This window comes from Mustela putorius, unplaced genomic scaffold, assembly GCF_011764305.1.
Source record: "Mustela putorius furo isolate JIRA1106 unplaced genomic scaffold, ASM1176430v1.1 tig00000596_pilon_pilon_pilon, whole genome shotgun sequence".
In the NCBI taxonomy this organism is placed as follows: domain Eukaryota; kingdom Metazoa; phylum Chordata; class Mammalia; order Carnivora; family Mustelidae; genus Mustela; species Mustela putorius.
In genome coordinates this window covers 2,879,803-2,903,571 of record NW_025421428.1, presented here as the reverse complement: position 1 = coordinate 2,903,571, position 23,769 = coordinate 2,879,803, and the positions used below count along the sequence as shown (strand labels likewise).

At 49.1% G+C, this 23,769-nt stretch overlaps 1 protein-coding gene across 7 annotated transcripts in view; it reads left to right on the top strand.

Annotated features, from left to right (window-relative positions):
* Nucleotides 1-23,769, top strand: part of CDK5RAP2 (CDK5 regulatory subunit associated protein 2) — a 175,095-nt gene that overhangs the window by 136,173 nt on the left and 15,153 nt on the right. For 6 of the 7 annotated variants that reach the window (XM_045082319.1, XM_004775639.3, XM_013047364.2 and 3 more), the window contains 7 exons: nucleotides 5,369-5,417; nucleotides 8,014-8,189; nucleotides 12,657-12,776; nucleotides 16,813-16,929; nucleotides 18,853-19,042; nucleotides 20,062-20,183; nucleotides 21,225-21,473. In XM_045082319.1, the coding sequence (XP_044938254.1) occupies nucleotides 5,369-5,417; nucleotides 8,014-8,189; nucleotides 12,657-12,776; nucleotides 16,813-16,929; nucleotides 18,853-19,042; nucleotides 20,062-20,183; nucleotides 21,225-21,473 (1,023 nt within the window). The remainder of the gene's footprint in view (nucleotides 1-5,368; nucleotides 5,418-8,013; nucleotides 8,190-12,656; nucleotides 12,777-16,812; nucleotides 16,930-18,852; nucleotides 19,043-20,061; nucleotides 20,184-21,224; nucleotides 21,474-23,769) is intronic. The other variant, XM_004775640.3, reaches the window with a different exon arrangement.

The window sequence follows — 23,769 nt, the reverse complement described above, 5'->3', positions numbered from 1 at the left end:
AATTCTTGTTTCCTGCGGGTTCTGGAAGCAGAAGCATTTCAGGCTTCGCAGACAACACAAATATAGAACTTTATTTTCTTGTACAAAAGGCATAAAAGTCTCAGGTACCTCACGACAACTCCTATTCTTAGAGAATAAAATGTAACAGAGGTGGGTCTCTTTTTTGGATGCTATCTAAGGGGTTTGGCTTCTGAATTATGAAAGGAGCTTATTGTAGAATAGTTTTATATTTGAGGCGGTTGCATAGCATGAGTTCTTAAAAATTTTAAATATAGTCTTTTTTTTCTTAATACAAAGTAGTACATGTTTATTGTGGAATAACAGATAAGCAAATACTCCTATAGCTGCATTATTTATACAGCAAAAATGAACACCCTGGAGTTTATACTTCCAGATCTTTTTTATATGTATGTGTATTTTTTGTAGAACCAGAATTGCTTGCAACCTTCCCCTTTGTTCAGCTGTAGATAAAAAATACTAACCTACATTGTAATTTTTAGTGGCTGCAGAACATTCTTCTGTATGAACGTACTATAATTTACTTAATCATTCCCCATTAGGTGGACATTCAGGGTGTTTCCAGTTTGGGGCTATTAAAAGAACAGTGTCTTGGAATCTTTGTACATATCCTTGCTTTCCTTTAATAATGTTTACTTGGTAGAACCCAGGAAGTAGGATGATAGTGTGCTTTCCCCCTCTTCGTCAGGACCAGAGCCAGGATCTTTTCTAGCTTTGCAGGCTAGGGATTTCGCTAGGGTCCAGAATCCTGCAAGATTTTCTGAGTGCCTTTTTTCAGGGAGGGGACCTATAACTCAGATTCCTGAAGTGCGCTGGGACCCAAAGCAGATCGAGAGCTGGTGTTGCAGTCCCATGGTGTCCTTGTTCCTGGTGCCTCCCGAGGCCAGTAGCATAAGTCAGGAATACTGTGTGCTCCTCGGGTATTTCTGAGTCAGCACTGGGGAGGGTACCGAGGAGGTTGTGAGGAGGTTGTGAGGTGGTCTCTTTCCCCCATGAGCTCACCACATGTGTCAGGGTGTAGCCACATGGGTAGAGGACAGTTGTGGGGGTCCTTGACTCTCCTGTGCCTGCGGGGATGAACCTACACCATGCATTTCTTCCAAGGCCTTCTATAGTCTGCCTTGTCCCGCTCACTCCCCGCTCAGCGAGAATGACGGTGATGATGATGGAGAAGTGGTGAGGAAGGCTGGGCTTTATAGGCTGTGCGTTCTGTGTTGGGTATGTTCTCAGCCTATGAGTAGCTACTACTTATCACCTTCATTGAATGAATGAGGAACTGAGAAGGGAAGTTACTTGCTCGAGGTCACCCAAGGAGTGGCCAAGTCTGGGTTTGAGCCCAGGCAGTTTGCTTCCACAGCCTAGCCTCCTGACCGCCTTGATGTGGTGCCTCTCACACTCCTGCCCGGTTGGGCGTCCGAGCTGGTACTTCTGTGTTGCAGGCCTTGCTTGCATTTCCCCACTTCCGGGATTTTGCTCAAACCAGTCCCTTTTCTAGAAGGTTTGTACTTTCTCTTCTCTTCTAGGAATTCTGTTCATCCTCTAGGAAGCTTTTTTTGTTCACCTCAAGTAGATGCAAAACTCTTTGTTTTGGTTGGTTGTAGCTTGCCTATGACGGTTGTGTCTGGCCTCGTGATGGACACTCTTTGCTGGGTGGAAAGAACAGAATCTTTGGAGCCAGAAAGACTTGAGTTCAAATCCCAGCTTTATGCTTCTCGTACCCTCTTAATGGTCACATTTCCTGTGGGGGGGAATAGTACCTATGTTGCCCAGTTATTTGTGAGGATTAAATGAGATTATTTGAAGTGTGGTATCCCGTCTAACCATTCTTGGGAGCACAGGGGGTGACAGCAACGAAGCCTTGTGGGCACATTGTATTTCTTCAGGGCATAGACTCCTGGAAGATGGGGGCCTTGTTTTGTCCTGGCTCCCAAACTAAGCTGGGGCCGTACTTGTAGTGTTCAGTCAGGATTTGGTGACAATACTGATAGTTTTATGTGGTTTGGATCTTACTCTCGGGAGCCCTTTGATTCAGCATCCTCTGACTCTGTCTGGCCCCGCGTAGTGGGGGCTCGGAATGAGGCGCCCCTGAGCTCCGAAGGGAAGGCTTCCAGGAGGAAAGGGTATTAGAGCTCAACCTTCCATATTGCAAATCACTGGGGAAGGGTATTTTAGGAGTGGTAAAGGGGGTGTGCGAAGTATAATTAGCATGGTAGGCAGGCGATCAGAGAAAATGGAAGCTCTTTCCTAAGTATCCATAGAATCAGCCCTCCATGTGGCCCCTTAGCAGCTTCGTATTTTTATGCAGCAGTTCTTTCCTGCCTCAGACGTGTGTCCCTGGTCACCTCCTCTAAATTGTCCCGGGTGGTCCAGGCTGGCTCACGTTCCTTTCCTCTGCAGGCCTTCCCATGGTATCTCGTGCCACCCCTTGTGACAGCCATGTAGTGTCATTTGTCTTTTGGGTCCCTCATCCCCCCGCAGCTGTGAACTCACTGAGGTTACGATGGAGCCTCGTCCGTCCCTTACCCTCAGCATCAGGCACAGGCATGTGGGAGGAACTGCAAATACGTTCTACAAATGACTAGTGGATGCAAAGGGAGGAGTATTTGGGTCACATAGGAGATGCCAGGTTATGATATTAGAACTGAGTTCTGTACGGTTGGTGGATTTGGAATGAGGGGGACTGTTTCAAAAGAGGCTTTTCAAACAGAGGCAGTGTTCGGGATGGATCAGTGCAGGCAGGAGGAAGGGCCGACCGGTTACAAGACTGTCGCGCAGGATAGTTCTCTTGCTGGTTCCGGTATGGATTGGATAAGTAGAAGGCTTTTTGTTTGAAAGGATGAAGTTCCCCCTCCCCCTGTCACTGCCACCTACTCTACAGCCTTTCAGTGTAGTGGTAAGATTTGCCTGAAAGATGGGAGCAGCGCCTTCATGACATGCTTCCTAAGCTTCCTGAATAGGCTGACAGATGGTACCCTGTCACCTGTGTGAAGGCAGTTTCCACCATGGAATTCAGTGCATCGCTTGTCATGATGGCCTTGTGAGTCCCACACTAACAATTTGTCATTTGGCTTTAAAGCATTCCGTCGTGGCAGGGGAATGGGCAGAATATAATTGTGGAGTCATTAGCAGCTCCGCACAGGATGTCCTGTTCGAAGACAGAGAAGCCCGGGCTTTGGATGGCCTCAGGGCATTTCCTTCTCTGGTCGTGGATTTTGTTAGGAATCGAAGAGAGGTTTTTGTGATAGGTACACGATGAATTTATGGTCAGGAGTCCCAGAGTGCTTAGAGCGTGCCCCAGAGCAGTGATCCCCTAGCCGGTGAAGTTGCTGAGGTGTGTGTCCGTCCTCCGAAAGCTCGCTGGTCTGCTGCAGCAGGAGACGACGCTGTCATGTGCATGGCTGGTGCGTGTAGACTCCTGAGCCCTTTGGAGGGCTGGGCTGGGCAGATGGCCCATCGTCAGGGTGGCAGCTGAATGTTGGGGAGCAGCCCCGTGCAGGTGCGAGATGGAAAGTGCTGAGCTGTTCTAACAACAGTTGTCTCTGCCTGTTCACGGTGGTCTTGAGGCCTGGGACTTCCAGTCAGTGTCTGGGAAATTGCCCCAGGCAGATGGCGATTTCCCCTCTTGAGTGTAGAGGACACAGGCGTGGAGCCCCTCTATGCAGTAGAGGGCCTGTCACCCTCCCCCTACCTTCTGGGGTGTTAGAATGTCGTGGTGTTTTTGGTCAGGATGTAACCAAGAGGATCGAGACCTAGATTTGTGGTTGAGCTAGCTCTGGAGTGTCTCCAGATCCCTTGCTTAGCTGGAGCTTACAGTGAAGTAGGTGATGGGATGTCGGAGGAAGAGAGGGGACACGGCAGACCTCTTGGATTTCCGCTTCACTGTTAAACGGAGATCCTGACGCTGTGCCAGTGGGATCGATGTGAGGCCAGAGGACGTTGTCATCATCATACTTGGGGCCTGGCACCTGATCTCGAGGGCCCCGTGTGACTCCTTCCTGGTGCCCGCCAGTGCCCTGCAGTGGCAGGTGATGTTCAAGCCCTCGGGATGTCTCACTGGCTCTCTCTGCCCACTGTTGTCCTGCTGGGGTGTTGAGGGAGCTCCAATAGCAGCACCGGGGAGCACACATGTGGGGTCCACGAGGCACAAGGCAAATGCGTGAGTCTCTGGTGCTCTTTTCCTCCGTGCTGTGATGTTCAAGAACTTTCCCTTTTCGGAGTAGTTTTGAAAATGGAATGTGTGGGTGCCGTTTAATTATAGTCTCATTTTTCAAGTGCAGCTCGAGAAGGGTTTGTTTTTTTCTTTAGCCACGCGTTAGCTTCTTCAAAGAGCTCATCCCAGTCTGCAATTTCCAGAGTTCTGAAGTATTTTTAACATGAAGTTGTTAGTCTCTTTGAAACCTGGGCTCCTGTGTTTCCTTTCAAACAGCAAAGCCTGCCGTGCAGGAGAGAGCAGTGCATCTTTTGCCCACTTACGTTCTCAGCTTTATTTTGTTTTCTTTCGCCATTTCTCGTCGTCCCTCCCCTGCCTCAGGCCCTGGCTTATTCATCTGTACTCATATACTCCTCTTCCTGCTAATCCCACTTCTGAGAGTCTCTCCTTAGGAAATCATTTACATGCAGATAACGCTGTATGTACAAAGATGTTTATTTCATTGACTTATAAAAGTGAAAAATTGGAGATGACCTACATGTCAAATAGGGGACTGGCAGAAACTACGGTACATGCCTCCCTGCAGTGGAATAGTAATGCAGTCCTTCCAAATTAGGTTTCCAAGGCAAAACTCAGTAAGAAGCGTCCTTGGAATGAAATACGAAGGGAAAAGGTGAAGTCACGTACAGTGTCACCCATGCCAAAATACACGGAAGAAAGAACGGAAGGAAATCCATAACACGTCCGTACTGAGGACGTTATGTTACGTTCTTTTTCTTGTTCGTTACCCATTTCCTGTAACAAGCGTGTATTCTGTTGGTATCTGAGTTTTTAGAGGTGGGAGAAGAACCTGCACCTAGCAGCACCTTGGGGATGGGTTCTTAGATTCAGGCCTGTCCCCTCCCTCCTAGAACTGCTGCCAGAGCGGGGCTGAAGGAGCAGCCGCTGGTCTGAGTATGTTCTTGGTGATCCTCCTTTAAATTTCCAGGATGGTTACGAAGAGTATTTAAGCAAATGGAATGGGGCCTCTGCAAGTGTATCAGCAAGAAATTATTAGGGAATACTGGGTTTTATTCTTTCTCTCTTTCTTTCTTTTCTCAAATTTTTAAAATGAACATATAATGTATTATTTGTCCCACAGGTGCAGTGTTGGTTTATTTTTAACGTCTTCCTCCTTCTTGATGTTCTTTCTGCTCCCAGGGAAATCCGCTGAAGTGGACAAGAGTCCCCAGAACGAAGCGATGGAGAGGTGAGCGTGTGGCATGGGGGAGAAGCTTGTGGGGTGGGTTTGTCCACTGGGTGTGGCGGCTCCCTCCTGGTCGGCTGGTTTCCCGCTGCTCGTGGGTAAGGCACACACTTAGGAAACTGGCCGCGGCCGCGCACAAGCAGGCGTTTGCTCCGTGTACCCTGCAGCCTTCATTCAGTTGTTTTGGGCCATTCCTGACGTCGGTCTGCCTGGTGCTTTGACGAGGATGACACGTTCCTCCTGTTGGCTCCTGGGCCCTGCAGGATCAATTTCAGATGCCTTAGCCTGAGCTTTGAGGCCCTGCTCAGTCCGACCCATCTTTCTTTCTCTCGTGTTCTCATGCTTCAGTCTTACCTGACTTTTTACTGTTCTGCAGCCTGTGCCTGACTTCTTCCTGCTGTAGTTTGAAAATCCTTCTTCAGAGTTCATTGATATAGCAGTGAACCTGGCTCTCCCCAACATCCCCGTCTCTCTTCTGCATTCCAGGATCAGTTATTTTTCCTGTAGTACTTGGCATGTTGTCACATTACAGCACTTAGCACATGGCGTTGTAGTACGCCCTGCATTTGTCTTTCCACTCGCAGACTTCCTCGACAGAGGAAAGGAGCTAGCGTGAACGGTGGGTGTTGGTGTGTGTTGGCTGCTACCCTAGGCATTCACATGCATCCTTGCTGACACTACCATGCAAGCACTGTTCCCATTTTAGGACAAGGGTCGGAATTGCATGCTTGCCATTAAGAAGCAGAGCTGGGGTTTGAACTTGAATCTGTCAGACTCTGTTCTCTTATTATTGTTGTATATTACCTTTTGAGAACAAAGACTGTGTCTTGAATATCTCTATACCTGCTTCCGCCTTAATTATTTGGCTCATAGTTAGAATTCAAAAACTGTTGATGGAATAAATATGTTGTGTACTTCCTTAGTTTGCCTTGATGGCCTACAGGAAATGTCACGGTCTCGCCCCCTCTGGTTCCTGGTTTAAAGGTTCTGACCGTTGGGAGTGCTACGGGTATTTCCCTCCTCTTTGGAGCAGCAGACCTTTGGGCTTCTGGAGGTCAAATAAAGAGACAGAGACCAGAGTTTTGGACTTTCTTGGCATCACGAAGGCCACAGCATCATAGAGTAAGCAGGTGGGGACACATCCCAGCTTACCAGAGGACATTTCAATCAGAGCATCTGTATGTTCAGAAGAAGCACTCCTTTCCCACCGCAGTGTTTTCACAGATCCCTCCCCGTTCAGCCCTCTACTTCCATCCTCCTAATAATGGATCGCATCTCAGTGGCGGGCTGTGGAGAGGGCAAGCAAGGCCTCCCAGAGCGCAGACAGTCTTAACTGAGATCTAAAGGGTGAGAGGCCCGGGGCAGGGACTGTCGGAGAGTGTGTATGAGGCAAGAGCGATGTGGCCCCTGCGAGCTGGTGCAGGGAACTTGAGGGTCGAGGCTGGAGAGGCAGAGGGGACTGTGCTGGGCTGGTCCTCAGATTCTGTGTTAGGAGTCCAAATTCTGTACTATGGGAAGAGGGGGGTCTTTGAAGGAGAATAAGCTGGGGCCAGACAAAATCAGATTTGCTGTCGTGAAAGACGACCGTGGTTGCTTGGAGAGGGGGCTGGAAGGAGGCAGGGAGCCTGCTTCAGTCCTCCTCAGCCATGTGTCCCCCTTCCCATCCCTGACAGGTTGGTTTCTTTTCCTTCTGTTCTGCCTTTTTCCGCTGTAGGCTTAGCACTCACACGGGTCACTCCTAAGCTAATTAAATGGGTGCCCTTGGCCCATTCGGCACTTTTGCAAGGCAGCGGCAAGCCCGTGCATCCATCACACTGTCTGAGTGAAGTTGCATCTGGTGTTTACCTGTTAATGAATGCGTTGCAGCTTTGGAGTCCTTTGCTCTTGTCTGAGCTCATGAATAATGAGACAAGAAGTAATAGGAAAAAGTAGAAGGGAAAAAAGAGCTTAAATTAAGGAGCTTATCTATAATGGAGATTCATGTGGGCTTTTCACCCAGTTCAGGGTGTTTTTCCTTATGGTTCAGGTGGCTCTTGGGAAATACAGGTTAATCAGATGATTGCCAGAGTGGTAGCATTGGGACCTGCATGGGGGCCCTGAGGGTTTTGAGATTTTTAAACCCATAAGGCCACTTCATGGGTTTGGGTTGGCCTCCCGCATTCTCCTAGGGCTGCAGAGACAGACAAACCTGGGCTCAAGTGGTGAGACTGTGGGCAAGCTTGTGCCTCAGGCTCCCCGAGTCTGCAGGATAGTCCTCTCTAGCTCAAAGGGTCTCTGTGGGGACTGAGTAAGACTGTATGTCTAACACGCCCAGTACAGAGTGGGCACTGACTCGTGCTCTCGCAGAGGGCCCCTCCCCATGAGTCAGACAGTGGCTTCCCCATCTTCACTGGCTCCAGACTCAAGCCCACTGAGCGCTTTTTGGTTTCAGAGTGTCCTCCCTAATAAAATGCTCTGGAGAAACAAAAGGGCTCCAAAACAAAGTTGCAAATACGGGGAGATTACAAAGGGCCAAGTAACCTTAAGTGTTCCCAAGTCCTGGTCCTGGCTTGGGATCTTAGTGTGGGGAATAATTTCTCTCTCAATCCTGATGGTGAAGGTTGGAAGAAGACGGTATCACCTACCAGCACATCCTCCCTGAGTCTCCTGAGCCATCTGCCTCTCATGTGTTATCCGACTATGAAATGTCCGAGAAGTCGTCCGTCCTCTCACAAGACCAGAAGCAAGACAGCGAGACCGGGAAGACCTCGGTAGTGACGAACCATTTTTCTCAAGGTAAGCTAAGCTTTGCTCAGCATTTTAGAGGCGACCAAAGCTTCCTGGTCTAAACAGTAATTTGCCATCTTGCCTGAGTAAGCAGATTGTAGTGACATTTGAATATTCGTCTGATGGAGGGAGATCCTGGCAGGGCCAGAGCTGGTCATTCAGACTCTCATTTATCACTGGGGAAAGCTGCGGTTGTTGAAAGTGTTGGTGATTGGGGAAGAGTCATTTTTATTTCTTAATGATGACTTATTATGTGATTCGCCATTTCCTTGCTCTTCTAACAGTGGCAGAAACCAGACTGGCAGACCCTGAGATTCTGTGTCCATTCCAAGTCTGGTTAATTTCCCGTTTTTCCCTTCAGGCTCTTCTGAGATCCTGTCACTTTGAAGACCCATGCTTGGAATTGTACAGCTGCCCCACTTACCTAACCACCCACCGTCCCCCTGAACCCCTGTTAGGATATTTTGTAATTCTAGTGATCTGCAGTGTTTCCCTTCAGGGTGTGACCTTTTGTCCACTGGGTCAGCCCCTTTGTCCTGCCACTGACCTTGGGCCATGGGCTCAGTTGGCAGCATCAGCCTCCGGAACCTCCACGTGCCCCTGAGGTCTCCTTTACCTCCTCTGTATTTGTAGTTTCGATTACCTCCTGTTGGGGTATTAGGTATGAGGTATTGGATTGGCGAATGTTTCCTAGGAAAGGGCAGATAGTAAATATTTTGGGCTTTGTGGAACATATGGTCTTTGTTGTAATTACTCAATCCTGTTGTTGTAGCAGAAGGCAGCCGTAGACAAAATGTAAGTGAATGAGTGTGGCTCTGTTCCAAGAAACTGTTATTTACCAAAATAGGTGGTGGGTGGGTTTGACCCAGGAGCTGTGGTTTTCTGACCCCTGGTATAGATTCTGGACCTTAGCTGACATCCTCTGGTCTCTCCTTTCTTCCAGTGGTTATGCATGCAAGGCAGCCAGAATGGATCCAGAGCACAAGTCAGACGCTGGCACCTCCTTTCTAAACACTTTTTTTTTTTTTTAAAGATTTTATTTATTTATTTGACAGAGATCACAAGTAGGCAGAGAGGCAGGCAGAGAGAGAGAGAGGAGAAAGCAGGCTCCCCGCTGAGCAGAGAGCCCGATGTGGGGCTCAATCCCAGGACCCTGGGATCATGATCCGAGCCAAAGGCAGAGCTTTAACCCACTGAGCCACCCAGGCGCCCCTCTAAACGCTTTTTGTTGACACCTGATCACATAGAACTTGTTTTCAAAAATTCAAAGTCTGTTTTAGCAACAACTCCCCACTTTGTTTCAGATGAACTTTATATGGAGGCCTAATATGTAATTAAGATATGGGTGAGACTTTGTCCTCTACAGCGGCTCCTGAGGCTCCTCTGGGACACCGTGGGACTGGAGGAGCACAGTTTGAAAATACTCAGAGCAACAAATACCCGTGTTTCATAGAAGTGCGGTGTTAGCCGGGCTCCTCACCTAGATTTGCTTTCTTTGGGTTTCTGGCTGTATCCTTGTGTGATTTCTGTGAGTTTCTACGTACTAGGTTTCTCTCGGTTATTTCAGGCTCTTTGATCTGCCTTCTTCTCATGTGGGTCAGACCCATGAGTTGTTTTCCTGTCCTTAGCTGCACTTCCTTCTGCACTGTATCAGCCCGGCAAGGAATTCAGTCCATTTCCAAGAACCCCTGAGACTCTTTTTTGTGGGAGGAACACCCTTGATTGAGGGCTGGAGGAATTACAAGGGCGTGAGGGTCAACAGTACAGCAAGCCAGATCACTTAATGGGAATATGTGGGACCCCTGTTCTTTCAGACCCTTCTGCTACAGTTTGGGCACCTCGCTCTCGGTTTCTTTTGTCCGCCTCTCTTTTTTCTACCCTCCCACATGTCTGCCACGCCAGTCTTGGTTTATTTCTAATACAGAACCTTTTAGGCATCTCCTTATGTCTTATGATTCTGGTGACTCATGACCTTGGGCTTGTCACGCCCTCCTTGTGCATTGGCAGGCACTTTCCCTGGGGGGGCAGTGCTCTGGAGCCATTCTAATAAGCCCACTCTTAGCTTTTTTGGTTTGCTTCTCTTCAGACTCTTGGTCTGTGCATCTGTTTTTTCCTTTTGTCATGTTTATATTCTAAGTAGAGAGATAATTTAGTGTTTTTCCTTTTTGCACTTGACATTCTATCATAAGCTTTCTGACATGTTGTTACATACCATCATTTTTAGTGGCTTTAGAATAGTCCGTTGAATGGCTGAACTGCAGTTTTCCTTATGTTCCCCTTTTGCTGAACATTTAAGTCATTTCTAAAATTTCACAATTGTGAACACTGCCGCAGGGAATGTCTTTGAACATGAAGCTTTCCCCTTATTTCGGTACATTATCTTAACCTAGATTCTGTAAGGTGGAACTACTAGGCCAAAGATACACACACGGTTTTTGCTGGTTGCTTCTTGCAGGATTTATGGTATTAAAGAGTTAGCATTTGTCGGAAGGATGTTTATTAGAGGAGGGACAGATATTTTTCTCCCATTTTGTAAAGATGCATCTAGTGTTTCCTTCTCCTTGGTTGGGGCTGCATAATTAATAAGTGGTGTCCAGTTCGACTGGGAATGTTTCCTTAAGCCCTGATGATGAGTCTGGCTCCTGGACAGACACAGTGGCAGGTGCTGCGAACCGTTTTAACCAAGAAGCCTGCAGCGTGGGATGTGGATATAAACCAGCGAGGAGGACTGCGATCAGAATAGATAAGTTCCTGCCTCACTCGGACCTGACTAGTGGCTGGACAATTGCAGGGCAGGGGCGGGAGGTGTGGCAGGAGTTTGCTGCACAGGGTTTTCCGGCCCTGGGCTGGCCAGGAGGGCCTCATGCATCCCACCAAATGACTGCCACACTTCTGGCATTAATAGAAGATAGCTGAAGTCTGGGAATTAAGTCTTCTCATAAACATTCAGATTCATGGCAGAATTACTATTTAATTAGGAAAAGATCTGTAACATTGTACTACTTTTAAACGAAAGTCATTTTGGAGGAATTAAAACTGGGTCATAACATTAGTATAATGTTTTAAAACAAACATTACGAAGACATACTGAGTGTACCGTAATTGATGAATTAAAGACATTAATTTTGGCTTTGGATACTTGATGTGGCTATACTTTAAACACTGATTCTAGAAACCTGCCTCCAGATTGCAACTGTGCATCCTTCATTCTTTGCTAAAGTGAGACGTGGCAGTGGCTGAAAAAATAGGGCATGCTCATTGTAGAAAATTTGGGAAACTTAAATTTTTACGTATGAATAAATGTTACACTGAGATAGAATACAAACTGAGGGATTTGGAGGGGAGGGGGTGGGGGTTGGGAAGGCCTGGTGGTGGGTATTAAGTAGGGCACGTATTGCACAGAGCACTGGGTGTGGTGCATAAACAATGAGTCTTGGAACACTGAAAAAATATAAATAAATTAAAAAAAGATAGAATACAGAAGTTTTGAAAAACCTGAACTCTACCACCCAAAGGCAACTGCTGTTAATATCTCGGGATAGATTTTCTTATTTTGTGTTTATGTGTCTTTTTTGTCTGCAAATTTTAAAATTTAAAAATGTTATAATTATGCTGAATAATCCATTTTGTATCTGTATTTTTCTGTAAGATGATACGGTCTTCATAATATAATTTCAGTAGCTGTAGAATACTGCATCATAGCAATGTAATGTAATACAGTTGGTTTAATAATTTGAGTCATGTACAGTTTTTATTGCTCTATAATAGTGCTTCAGATGAACATTTTCATGCTTTCTGGCAAGTGGTTGTCAGTATCTCTGGTGATCTCTTTGAGTAGATTCCTGGAAGTAGAATTATTTGAGGAAAGACTTTGGAAAAGAACCTTTCTAAGGCTGATGATAAAAATAGATCCCAGAAGTCACGCACATTTACATTCACGCGAACAGGATGTGCTCTGGAGAGTACACACTTCTTACCATTTTCACGAGCTCTGGGATTACTGTTTTGCTTTGTTTTTGAGTCTCAACTGAGTAAATGATAAATGGATAAACATAGTCCTTTCAAAGAAATATCTGGATTCATTATGAAAGTGGTTTAATCCACGCTCAGGCAATTCAGACAGACTTGAAAGTGATCTGTTAGTTTCACCATGAGGAAAGTTTTAAATTAATATTTGATATTTAGAAGAATAAAGGGCCGCATTAGAGTTAGCATTAAAATTGTATGGAATATAATTTTTCCATGTGATATAGAACTCCCTGCTCGTGGAGGGCTGCAGAGAACCATTACAGAACTGTGTCCATGGGCCGTGGGCAGTCGCTCAGCCTCACCAAGCCCGGGAAAGTGTTGCCAGTTACCGACGATCTGAATACATCCAGCACGACTTGGAATTTTAAGAGCCTTGCATAATTTGTAAATTATTCAATTTGTTGGGGGCTTCAGACTTTAAATTAAAAATAACTCTCCCTCCTATAGACTTAGTAATGGAACATATTCAAGAAATTCGAAGTCTGAGGAAACGTTTAGAAGAATCTATTAAGACAAACGAGAAGCTTCGGGGACAGCTGGAACGGCAAGGGTCTGGACTCGACCCAGGTAAGGGAGAGCCGCCCCAGAGGGCTGTGTGCGCCTGCGAGGGCTTCGTCTGGGGCGCACTTGCCTGGATCGCCTGCTGTGTGTTGGTGAGCTTCACACTCACTGGTGGCCAGAGAGGTTTCAGCCCAGATCCTGACCTCGCTGCTTGCCTCCACGGTGACCTTGCTAAACACTGCAGACTATTTATAAAGTGGGGAGAATCATCCCCGTTTTATCCCGTGGCGATGAGTCAGGTGAGCTGACTGGACAGAGCGACCCCCACAGTCCCTCGCCCTGAAGGGGTCTGCTGGCCTCTGCGGCCCGGAGCGGGGCCAGCTCCTCTTCTGACTTTGGTCGCTGGAGAGAAGTAGAGGTATTTTAAAATAAAACAGGGCAGTATTTTGTCTTTTCATCAGTAATGGACCTTAAAAGTATGAGCTTGTTAGCAGTTTGGTGAGTCTCACAGGCCGGCCACGAGGTTGCCAGTATGCCTGTATGGAAACTCGGTTAGGTCTGAATGGTGTCCTTCCATGAAAGACTTAAAAATATGTATTTTTCCCGTAAGGAAGACATTCACCCAGTGCGAAGCTCACTGTCTCCGTTCTGCACCATTCGTCCTGCGCTCCCTCCTCTCCTCCTACCTCTGTTAGTTGTCTTCCACATGCTAACAGGGCTTTCTCAATGCAGATACAAATGCATATGCTTATTTTCTCCTTCACCTAGAATACTTCGTATCTGTCTGTCTGTCGTTCTGTCCCTTTTCTCATTGAGCAGTGTGTTTTGGGCATCTTTCCTTATTGCTCCAAAGAGATTGTTTTCATTCCATGAAGACTGTGTCTTGAGAGCAGCTTTGTGCCCCAGGAAAAGCCTGAGTTTGTTAGGGAGTTGCACTGAGCTGGGTGTGGACCCCAGGTCTTCTGGTTATTAGCTCTGGGACTTGGGCAAGTCCCCCCGCCTCTTCCAGACTTAATTATTTTATAAAACAGAGCCACCCTGAGATTCAGTGAAGCAGTGCTCTCAACAGGGCCTTGCTCCGTGCCTCACTCAGTAAGTGGTGGTTTTCTTTGTCATTACCATGTTATTTTACCCTTTTATTTTGTATAACATTATTAGCTTCACGTCACAGAGCCCTGCAACAAATGGTGACGCATACGTTTTTAGAGACGAAATAACAGTTCTAGCAAGATGTACTCAGTGGCGGCGGCACTTGAGTCCTGGGACGCCTGGTCCAGTTCTCATTCCTGCCTGGCCCATCACAGCCCTCTGCGTAGAAGGTCTTTCCAGAGCCATGTAGGTGCTGATGTGCTGTGGTCTGTGAGGTCCAGGGTGGATCCACGCCTCTCTCTCTGCCTCCCGCCCCCGTCCTGCTTCCGCCCTCTCTCTCACCCCCAGGGAAATTGATTAACCCGAGTCATTAGTCATATGAAACGCAGGGAAGAAATACATGCCTGGGCCCTTCACATTCACTCGTGGTAATGCCTGAATTAGATTCATTCTGTTTTACATTTTTCCTGGCAAATCCAATTATAGAATTATTTGGGGGCTCGAATGGCCACCAGCTACAATGGGGCTGGCACTGTTGCTCTGGAGAGTAATTCACTCTGATGGGAAGGTCTACAAAAAGACATTCATAAAGTATTTACAGTGTTGGAAAGACATGCTGTTCTCGCCCTGTTGTCACAGCCTCTAGAAAGACAAGGGAATAAAAGTGGCTCCGCCAACCCCCTGCTGTGAGGCGTTCATCTTGGGAGCAGGTCTGAGAAAGGCAGGGCTCCTTGTGATGCTGAGGCAGAATGTTGTTAAAAACTGTCACCTCGCGGGTTAACTTGTCATCAGGTGGAGGAGCTGGTAGTGATGGCCTTCAGAGGACACCCCGCCAGCTCAGGCTCTGTCCGGCTCTGGCCTCTGGCCCGACTCTTCCTTCGAGAAGTGGCCCCCACAGCTGTGGCCAGAGCCGACTTCCTCTGTAGGATTGTTCCTGTTCATCCAGAGGGCGCTTCGGTCCTTTTTTTGGCTCCAATGCACCACCCGTTAGGATGTTAACATAAATGATAATAGCAGTAATAATAAGAACATGGATCATTTTTACTGGGCTAGTGGAGACTTAGGGAAGTAACGTGACGGGCCTGAGGTCATATAGCTATTAAGAAGCCGGAGCCATGATTCAGACCCAGGTGTCTCCGAGAAGACACTAGAGTTCATAGGGGAGAGTAGAGGGGATTGTCAGGGAGAGACACACGGGAATGAAAAATTACATGGCGCTGTGATTTGTGAATCACTCTCATGGGGAAAGGTGGTGCTGGAGAGCGGAGAGAATGTGCCGTATTGTCTTCTGGGAGGCCTGATGTCCTACCGTCCTTACGGGGAGTTTGAATATTCGCCTGTAATCAGTTGTGTACCTGGATGCTTGCAGCAGCAGAGAACAGAATATGAGTGAAAACTGGTGTAAACAATGGCGATTTATATTTTCTGACTTAACAAGAGAACCAGACACAGGCAGTTCCAGGCAGGTTTACTGGCTCAGTGATAGGCTGGCAGGACTTGGGGTCCGTCTCCACGAGGACCGTGGTCATTCTGAGCATCACCTCCTCTCAGGACAGTGTCAACAGCATCGGAATGAAGATGGTGGGGCTCAGGGCTCCTCCCTGTCCTTCTCTTTTTTTTTTTTTTTCATGTGTTTTGTTTTGTTTTGTTTTGTTTTTTTTATTTTTTTTTTTTAAAGATTTTATTTATTTATTTGACAGAGAGAAATCACGAGTAGACGGAGAGGCAGGCAGAGAGAGAGAGAGGGAAGCAAGCTCCCTGCTGAGCAGAGAGCCCGATGTGGGGCTCGATCCCAGGACCCCGAGATCATGACCTGAGCCGAAGGCAGCGGCTTAACCCACTGAGCCACCCAGGCGCCCATGTCCTTCTCTTTTCATCCGAGTTCGAAATCTTTCCCAGAAGCCTCCAGCAGGCTTCCCTTCAGGTCTCATGTTCTAGCTGTCCTGGAGTTTAGGAAAGCAGTCTGCTTCTGTGGGGTGGTAAGGGAGGCGGGGAGGGAAGCATCTGCCGGCCCCGTGTAGAAAGCCCAGTGCTCTCCTGAGGGTCTTATGTTCCCGTGCTCTGGATGTCATATATGGCGCAGGAATAGAGAGCTGGAGGGGGGTGTGTCTCAGGGCAGCTGTCTGGCCAGAGGAAGGGGTAGCATTTTAGGAGATGGACCACAGCCTGAGCTAAACTGATCAGAGTTTGTAAGTAATCTCAAACCCAGTCTGTCTGGCTTCAGACCCGGATCTTTTTAGTAAATACTTAGACTAGACAGTGAACTTGAGCTAAGAGTTAAAAGACGAGTGTGGTTTTGACAGGTGGAGGTGAAGGAACTGGGCATTCTAGGCACAGGGAATAAAGACCTCACTTTACAAAGTCAGGGAGATGTGTGACCGCATAGTGTGTGGGGGCACAGGCGTGGCCCGGTCCAGCTGCATTCGAGGATGCTAGAGTCGAGGGTGGAGAGAGAGAGGGTTGTGTGTGAGCTTGAAGTGAAGTCATGGAGATCTGAAGTTTGGACCTTGTGTTTGGTTTGTTCGATTGTCTGTCTTCGCAGGGGAGGGCCGTCTAGTGTTTCTTATCAGAGAATTTCATGTCTGGACTGTGCGCAGCCCCACTGGCAGAGTAGCAGGGAGGCAAGCTCAGGGCGCGCTGATAAGGTCTGAACTCCAGGGACAGGAAGAGTGAGCCAGCATCAGGCATTTGGGAGGAAGAACCAGCAGTCACGTTCGCTTGGTTGAGCAGTGTTGAGGATGACTCCACTTTCAGCTCAGAGTAGGAGCGGTAGAGGTACTGTCTGCTGGGGAGGGCAGAAACGAACCTGTTTACCTCAGTTCATGTGTAGGAGGTAAGAATGGGGGGCGGCTCTTGCCACCTCTTTCATGCTCACTCTCATTTCCCTTTGGGCTCTGGTGATACCTCATCTGGAATCATTTCCATTGCATGTTGTGTTTCCTCGTTGTTTAAAACATGTTCCATCCATATTGATCTGGTGACCATAAATCACTATTTATGTATATTTTTATAGGTTCTACAAATGCTTTTGCTTATGGATCAGAGCTGCATAATTCTCTGACATCAGAGATCTGTTTCCTGAGGAAGCAGAACCAGGCTCTCAATATGATGCTGGCCAAGGGATCCAGAGGTAGGAACTAAAGGAGCCACCGGCAGTCTGGACCCCCAGAGCCCTCTATGGCATGGGAAGAACGCACTGGAGTCTGACCAACCCAGGTTCACATTCTGTGGCTCTGTGACTTTGTGGCTTCTGTGGCTTTGTGACTCTGTGGCTCAGTTTACTTAATCTCTCTGAACCTCAGTATTCTTAGCTGTAAAATAGACATACCTCATGGGGCTGTCGTGACAGTCAGCCCTGTGAAGCCCTCAGCACGGCGTCTCTAGTAAGCACACAGGTTACAGTGGAAGACAGAAAGACTGGAAATCTATTACTGCTGAAATCTATTACTGCCAAAATCTCATCCAGAGATTCCCTCTTATCAGGAAGGTTTTTCCAGTATTTCATAGGAGGATCCCTTCTCTTAATTGTTTCTTTTTGGAGCTTAGCCCCGGACGAGTTTTCACCTACATTATCTCTCAATACTTAAAATGTTTCTGGACAGAGGAATTATTAGTCATGTTTTACAGATAAGAACCTGAGGCCTAAGGAATTGACCCACTGGTGGTCCCGGAGCTAGAAATCTGTAGAGCTAGGAGTTGGGCCAGCTTCTCCCATTCTCTCTGGAGGGTTCTGATGCTGTTTTTGCCTTGAGAGATAGAATCGAGGCTTTTGAAGATCACGCACTCAGCAAATGTGTCCAGGCCTGTGTAGACTGATACAGAAAGAGTGGGTCCTGGTCCCTTTCCTCGAGGGCCTTGTGGGCGGATGGGAGAGATGGCCAGGCAACCCACGGCAGGCCAGCATGGGGGTCAGCCAGGACAAAGGCAGGCTCGGGGAGCACAGGACCCTGGGGACGGTGTCTTGACCAGGAGAGGCTCGGCTTCAAGAGCTCAGTCCAGCAAGCTAAGCAGGGGTTAGCCACTGTGCCAGGGTTTTCTAAATAGAAGAAAGAAAGCAGGCAAAAGCCTAGGTGTGAGAGGCAGGGAGAGTGTCGACCAGTCAGGAATTGTAGGAAGTGTCGTGGGGCTGGAGTCTGAGTGGGGAGGGGGTACTTGCTCAGAAATGGTCATGCCGTGGTGAAGGGTGGCATCAGAAAAGCTGGGTCTCTGTCTTGGCTGTGGCCCGTTTGGCTCTGTGACCCTGGGGAAGTTTTCATCTCTGCGATCCTTTGTTTCCGATCTGGAAAATGAGAAAAATAGTACCTCCTCGGAGGTTTGCTACGAAGATGAAATCAGATGATACCCATGCAGCTCTTGGTGTGAGGCCTGCCGTCAGAGCTGCAGACCTGGTAGCCGCCGCCCAGAGAAGAGCTGGCCCAGAGAAGAGCTGGCCTGGGGAGCGCTCGGGAAGCCTTGAGCTAAGCCCTTTGTGTGCAGTATCTCGGTTCAGCCTCACAGCGATGCATGTGGGGGAACTGAGGCACAGAGAAGTCAAGAAACTCCATGGAGGTTTTGGCACCAGTGGGCAGCAGAGTGCACTTGAACACACCTCTCTGCCTCAGGTCACACTCTTAACTGCCCGTCTCCAGGCTGTGGGCACATTTTATTCCTTGGGAGTGGTGCCATTGTCCTGGTCTGAGGAGCAGATGGGGGCTTACGGACTTCCCTTACATGCATTGCCGGAGTCTGGGGCAGATTCTTGCCTCTGTCTGTAATTTATACCCACTGTTTGCTCTGCGAAGGCAAAGTAACTAGGTTTGCACGGCCCATTATTGTATAGAAAATTAAACAGGCCCATTCCATCCCAGTGACGTTTAATCTGCAGCCTTGATGTTGACAGATTTATCTGCCCAAAATGCATAAGATAATTGGAATGCCAAAATCATAAATGCCAGATTAAATCTCATTCTGCTTTGTATTCCTGGAGTGCTCGAGCTGAAGTGCCGTATTTGCGTAATAAGGTTGGAAAAAACAAATGGTGTCTCTTCTCAGTGGCGCTTTTTTGTGTTTGCAGATAAACAGAAAGAGAATGAAAAGTTACGAGAGTCCCTCTCCAGGAAGGCTGCGAACCTTGAGCTCCTGCAACGAGAGTATGCCTGTGTGAAGGGGGAAAATGAGCGGCTGCAGAGGGAGGTCTGCGAGCTGGAGCGGCACAACCAGCAGCTGCTCCAGGAGGTGGGCAGCAGCCGCAGTGAGCTGAGCAGGTAGGGCTCAGGGGCACCCCCATCCCCAATGGCCGTGCCAGGCGTCCAGTCACAGAGCCGGGTGTGCAGGCCCCTGTCTGAGCGCCCGGAAGGCCAGCAAATGTCAGGCACATGATGTCGGGTGGGAATCAAGCATGTGGGGCAGAATCGTCTAAGTGAGCAGGCCAGAGCATGGGGGGCAGAATGCTGGTCTTTTTCTGGGGAGGTCAGGGGAGACCTCTCTGAAAAAAATGGCATTTAACCCTCAACCCGAAGGCAGCAAAGGGGCATGAGCTCTGCATACAGCAGGGTCGGGGGGAGCTCACTGTGGCAGAAAGGGATGGGGCCCTGGGGAGTGGTGCCCTTGGCCTGTGCAGAGCAGAGCAGGGAGGCCAGTGCACCTGGAGGGAAGGGCAGAGAGACGGTGGGATGCCCAGGCCCGCAGGCCTTTGCAGCCGTGGGAAGCCCTCGACTTTCACTCGGCGTGCCTGGAGAAGATGTGGGGAGGTTCTGTGCTGAGGGGTCGGAGGCCCAGTTAGACATTAAAGGGCCCATACCAAGTGTCCCTGGCAATTTGTCCTCGCCCCTGTCCTGTCCCACGTGTTTCCTGTTGTTCCTCAGCGCTCGTGAGCGCCACGCTCTTTCAGTTGCCGACGTCACCCTTGGTTGCCCAGGGTGGTGCGCTGACCTAGCAAGATCATTGTCGAGCTGTCACACGGTGCGGGTCCCTCCCGAGCTCTGCACCCCTGGCTAAGCCGTAACCCTGTAAGCTTTGCTTCCTCGGCTCCGCGCGCTGAAGGGCAGAGAGCACGTGCCCCTCGGGTGGCGGGGAAGACGGCATGGGGTGGATAGCACACGGACAAGGCCAGGCCCGGCTGGTCCTCGGGGGAGAGGGGCCCTGCTGGGAATCCTGACCCACCCTGCCAGTCTCATCTGCACTCTGCCGGCTGCTGCAGGTGGAAGGGCTGCTCTGTGGAGTCCGGTCCATCCCCGGGCGTCAGAATTAACATCCCCTCCCTGTGGCCGTGGGGCCTTTCCAGGGTTCAGGAGGAGGCGAAGTTGAGGCAGCAGCTGCTCTCCCAGAATGATGAGCTCCTGCAGTCCCTCCGAGTGGAGCTGAAGGTGTACAAGAGGCTGGAGGAAGAGCACAGGAGGCCAAGAGGTACTGCGTGCCGGCCCGAGGCACATCCCGTCCTGGGGCTGCTGCGTCCACGCTGTGAGCTCATTTCAGCACACTGTCCTGAAATGCTGTCATCACAGCCCTCGCTGGCCTGCTGGGCAATGGGGGCACACTTTGCAGCAAGCCCTCTGGCCTCTCCGTCTTCTGAAGCAGCGTGGATAGGCTTGGGCTCGGGAGCTGGATTCTCATTGCCCCGCCTCCTGGCTATGCTGTCTTTGGCGGGTCACCTCACCCCTCTGGGCCTGTTCTTCCTCCATGAAACGTGTCTCCTAATAGCTAGTCTGTGGAGTTGTGAAAATGCAGTGAGATCATTTATGAAAAGCATCCTACCACAGTACGTGGGACGTCGCAGACACTCAAGGAATAATTTGATTATGAGTTTTCTGCTAGAGTGCGTTTCTTTTTGCCCATTCATTTGGCCAATAATTCTGGAGCGCCTACCACATGCAGGGCATTGCTGTGGAAATGCTTATTGGCCCAGATCCTCTGACAGATACCAGATCAGAGCGACTTGACTGCAAACTCTGATGTTTTAGAATCAGTTTTGAGGTGTGGTAACATTTTTTTTTTAAACTAATTTTCCAGATGATTTCTCCCTATTGAAAGTTTATCTAGAAAAGGGTCACCTCACACCTTCCATTTTCTTCTCAAGTTGCTTTTCTTATTCTTGCTGTTGTGCCTTTTTAATATACTGTGGTTCTTAAAATCAGCCCCTTTCATTCTATAATTCTAGCCCAAATAGATTTTATTACTACTAGACATAATTTCGGGGTTTGGTGTGCAATTTGCTAGGCTTTTATGGCCAGAAGCGAAAATTAATTTCCAGCTCTTATTTAGCCTGTGGAATAGCAGCAATTAAGTCTGCCAATATTTTTGTTTTTAAAGTCAAGTTGTTATTTTAAATTGTACCTAGTTCTTAGGGAGGGGAGGGTGGTGGTGGGTTTAAAACACTGTGGAGCTCCTTTGATGGTTGACCCTTTGGTGGCGGAAGCCGTCAGGTGTTCCCCTTGCTCTTGCTTGCAGAGGCCGGAGCAGAGACATCAGGAGAAGGCTGGAGGGGGCAGGACCCTTTCAGTGACCTGCGTGGTCTCCTAACAGAGATCCAGGCTCTTCGGGGGCAGCTGGAAAAGAGCATTGAGACCAACAGCGCGCTGCAGGGCAGGCTGGAGGAGCAGCTGGCGACGGCGGGGAAGAAGGCTCATGAAGCAGCCTTCACCGTGGCTCTCCAGACCCTGTCGGTCCCGGAGTGGCCCCCGCAGCCGGACAAGCACGGTACTGCCCCTGCTCCTTCTCATGGAGATGACGGCCCTGTGTGTGTCGATGGGACACGGGAGCTTCTAGTTGGTGCCCTTGCCCCACGGAGGTGTCCCTCCGTTGACAGCAGACCACCCGCTGCCCCAGGAGCCAGGGGCCTGACCGCTGCTCAGCTGTCCTCTTCGGCGGGATAGTGTAGTCTCCGTCTGGGGGCCTCTTGGTGGAGGGAAGTGGGGTTTGGGCCACCAGCATCCTCATCACCTCCAGTCTCCTCCCCGCTTCCATTCAGCCCTGCCCACAGCACTCCACGGCTGCAAATCCTTTTCAGTTCCTCGTGCTACTGCCTTTCAGAGAGATTCGAAACATCTTACTCTGGCTCTCAGTGTTTTTTTGTAGGAGCAGAAAAGCATCCTGGTGGGTTGGAAAACTGCTTCTGTTTTGCATTTGCTCACAGGTTTATTGTCTAGCTCTACCAGGCTGTGTAGGATAGCAGAGAAGGGACAAGGGTTTCCTGTCATTGTGCTGTCACTTGCCCAGCACTGGGCTAGGAATAAGCCAGCAAATTGTCAGTCTCTAGGCAATTGGCCGGGCCATCTTCTTTGCTCTGTGGGTGAAGGAACTGAGACCCAGAGAGGGTACCGGACTTGCCCAAAGCAATTCAGCAAGTAGGTGGCAGGACTGGAGTTAGAAATGACTCTTCAGCTCCCAAGACCAGTGCTGTACCTGGAGCAGCACCCAGATTTTTGGAGCCTCAAGTGTCCTGAGACATACAGGGCGGGGGATGCGCACATCCCGGGGACAGGGAGTGTCTGCACACTTTATAGACAGGTGACAGGTACTGTAGAAAAGTTCGGACTTAGTCTCTTCTGGGATTGGGAATTCTATTGCCTTTAATTTAAAAAAATTAAAATCTCTTAGAGAGCACCTAGTCAGCATGCTTTAGAACTTGTAGTGATTGGTTTAGTGATCTCTCCTTGATAAGGAATTTGAAATTTTCACAGAAGATGATGTGATGTTATGAAAAAAAAGAAAATGAAAAAAAAAATCCTTCACGATTCTACAGAATGATGATATTTTCCTTTGCATATTTCTCTTCATTTGGCGATCACATGCAGGCATGAACTTACATCATTCGCATTGGGTTTTGTGCCATTCTGCCTCCTGTCTTTGTTTTCGCCCAATATTACCAGCAGTATTTCCCACCCTTTCACAGGGGCTTCCTCATTACTGTTTTCAGAGGATCCTCAGTCACGAAACCATTACCGTGGTGATTATTAAAGTGGTCTCTGATTTGGAGCTTTAATAAACATAGACGTTAATGTGATTTTTGCTGTTAAACAGCACTTCTTAGGATAAAAATCCGACCAGCGGAATCTCAGAGGGTTGGAAAGGAGCTGTATCGCCGCCTTCTGCATGGGCTCTCCATTGGCAGTGGCATCTCTGCTTGAAATATAGGTCTGCTCCTGGCCGTTCTTAGGCTGTGGCAGAGATGGGACCGATGGGTCTACGGGGGCCGCTGGGGAGTTCGGGGCAGGGCGGGTGATTCAGGGCCGGGGCCGCCTGGGGGGGAGAGCTGGGGCAGCTGAAGGGAGACGGCCAGGGAGCAACCTTCGCCTGCTTCTGGAATTTGTCTAGGGTCAGCCGTGGGGCAGCCTCGCAGGAGGCACTCAGGACAGTGTGTTCAGAATCCACAGGGCTTCCTCAGTGCCAAGGTGGCCTCCAGTGAAGGTGGGAATTCTGGCAGCAGCGGCCTCTTTTCCTCTGCACAAGCCTTTTCAGGATCATATTTAGTGCACTTACTTGAAAGTTCTGCTCTAAAGATGGCTGGTTTTGGCAGAAAGTGATCCCTCTTAGGGGCCAGCTCCTTGGACCCGGAGTCGAAGGTGGCTCCCGATGGTGCCCCAAGGTTCCTGGGCAAGAAGGAGCTGGTGGGCCATCCTAAGGCCTAGACTCAGGGCACATCCCTTGCTTTGCTGCCAACACTCTGCTAGTGCTGGGTGGGTCACCTCCTGTCCCTGTCCCTCTGTCTTCTGCTCTTCCCCAAGGTCTGAAACAGTGCCATCCCGTTCATGGTGCTCCTGAGAGTCGGACATGTGCACACCCTCTAGACTTCACGGTGTGGCGGTCATCTCGGATGGCGTCCAACTGACTTTGCTTCCTGACGTCATTTCCACTTCCTAAACTCTGCTTTGGGTCCCTCTTGTCTCTTGCTCGGATAGTTGCGGCAACCTCCAGACTCACTCCTCCAGTCCACAGCACTGCCCTCAGCTCGGCATTGCCCTGCCCGATGCCCTTGGGGGGCCGCCACAGTCCT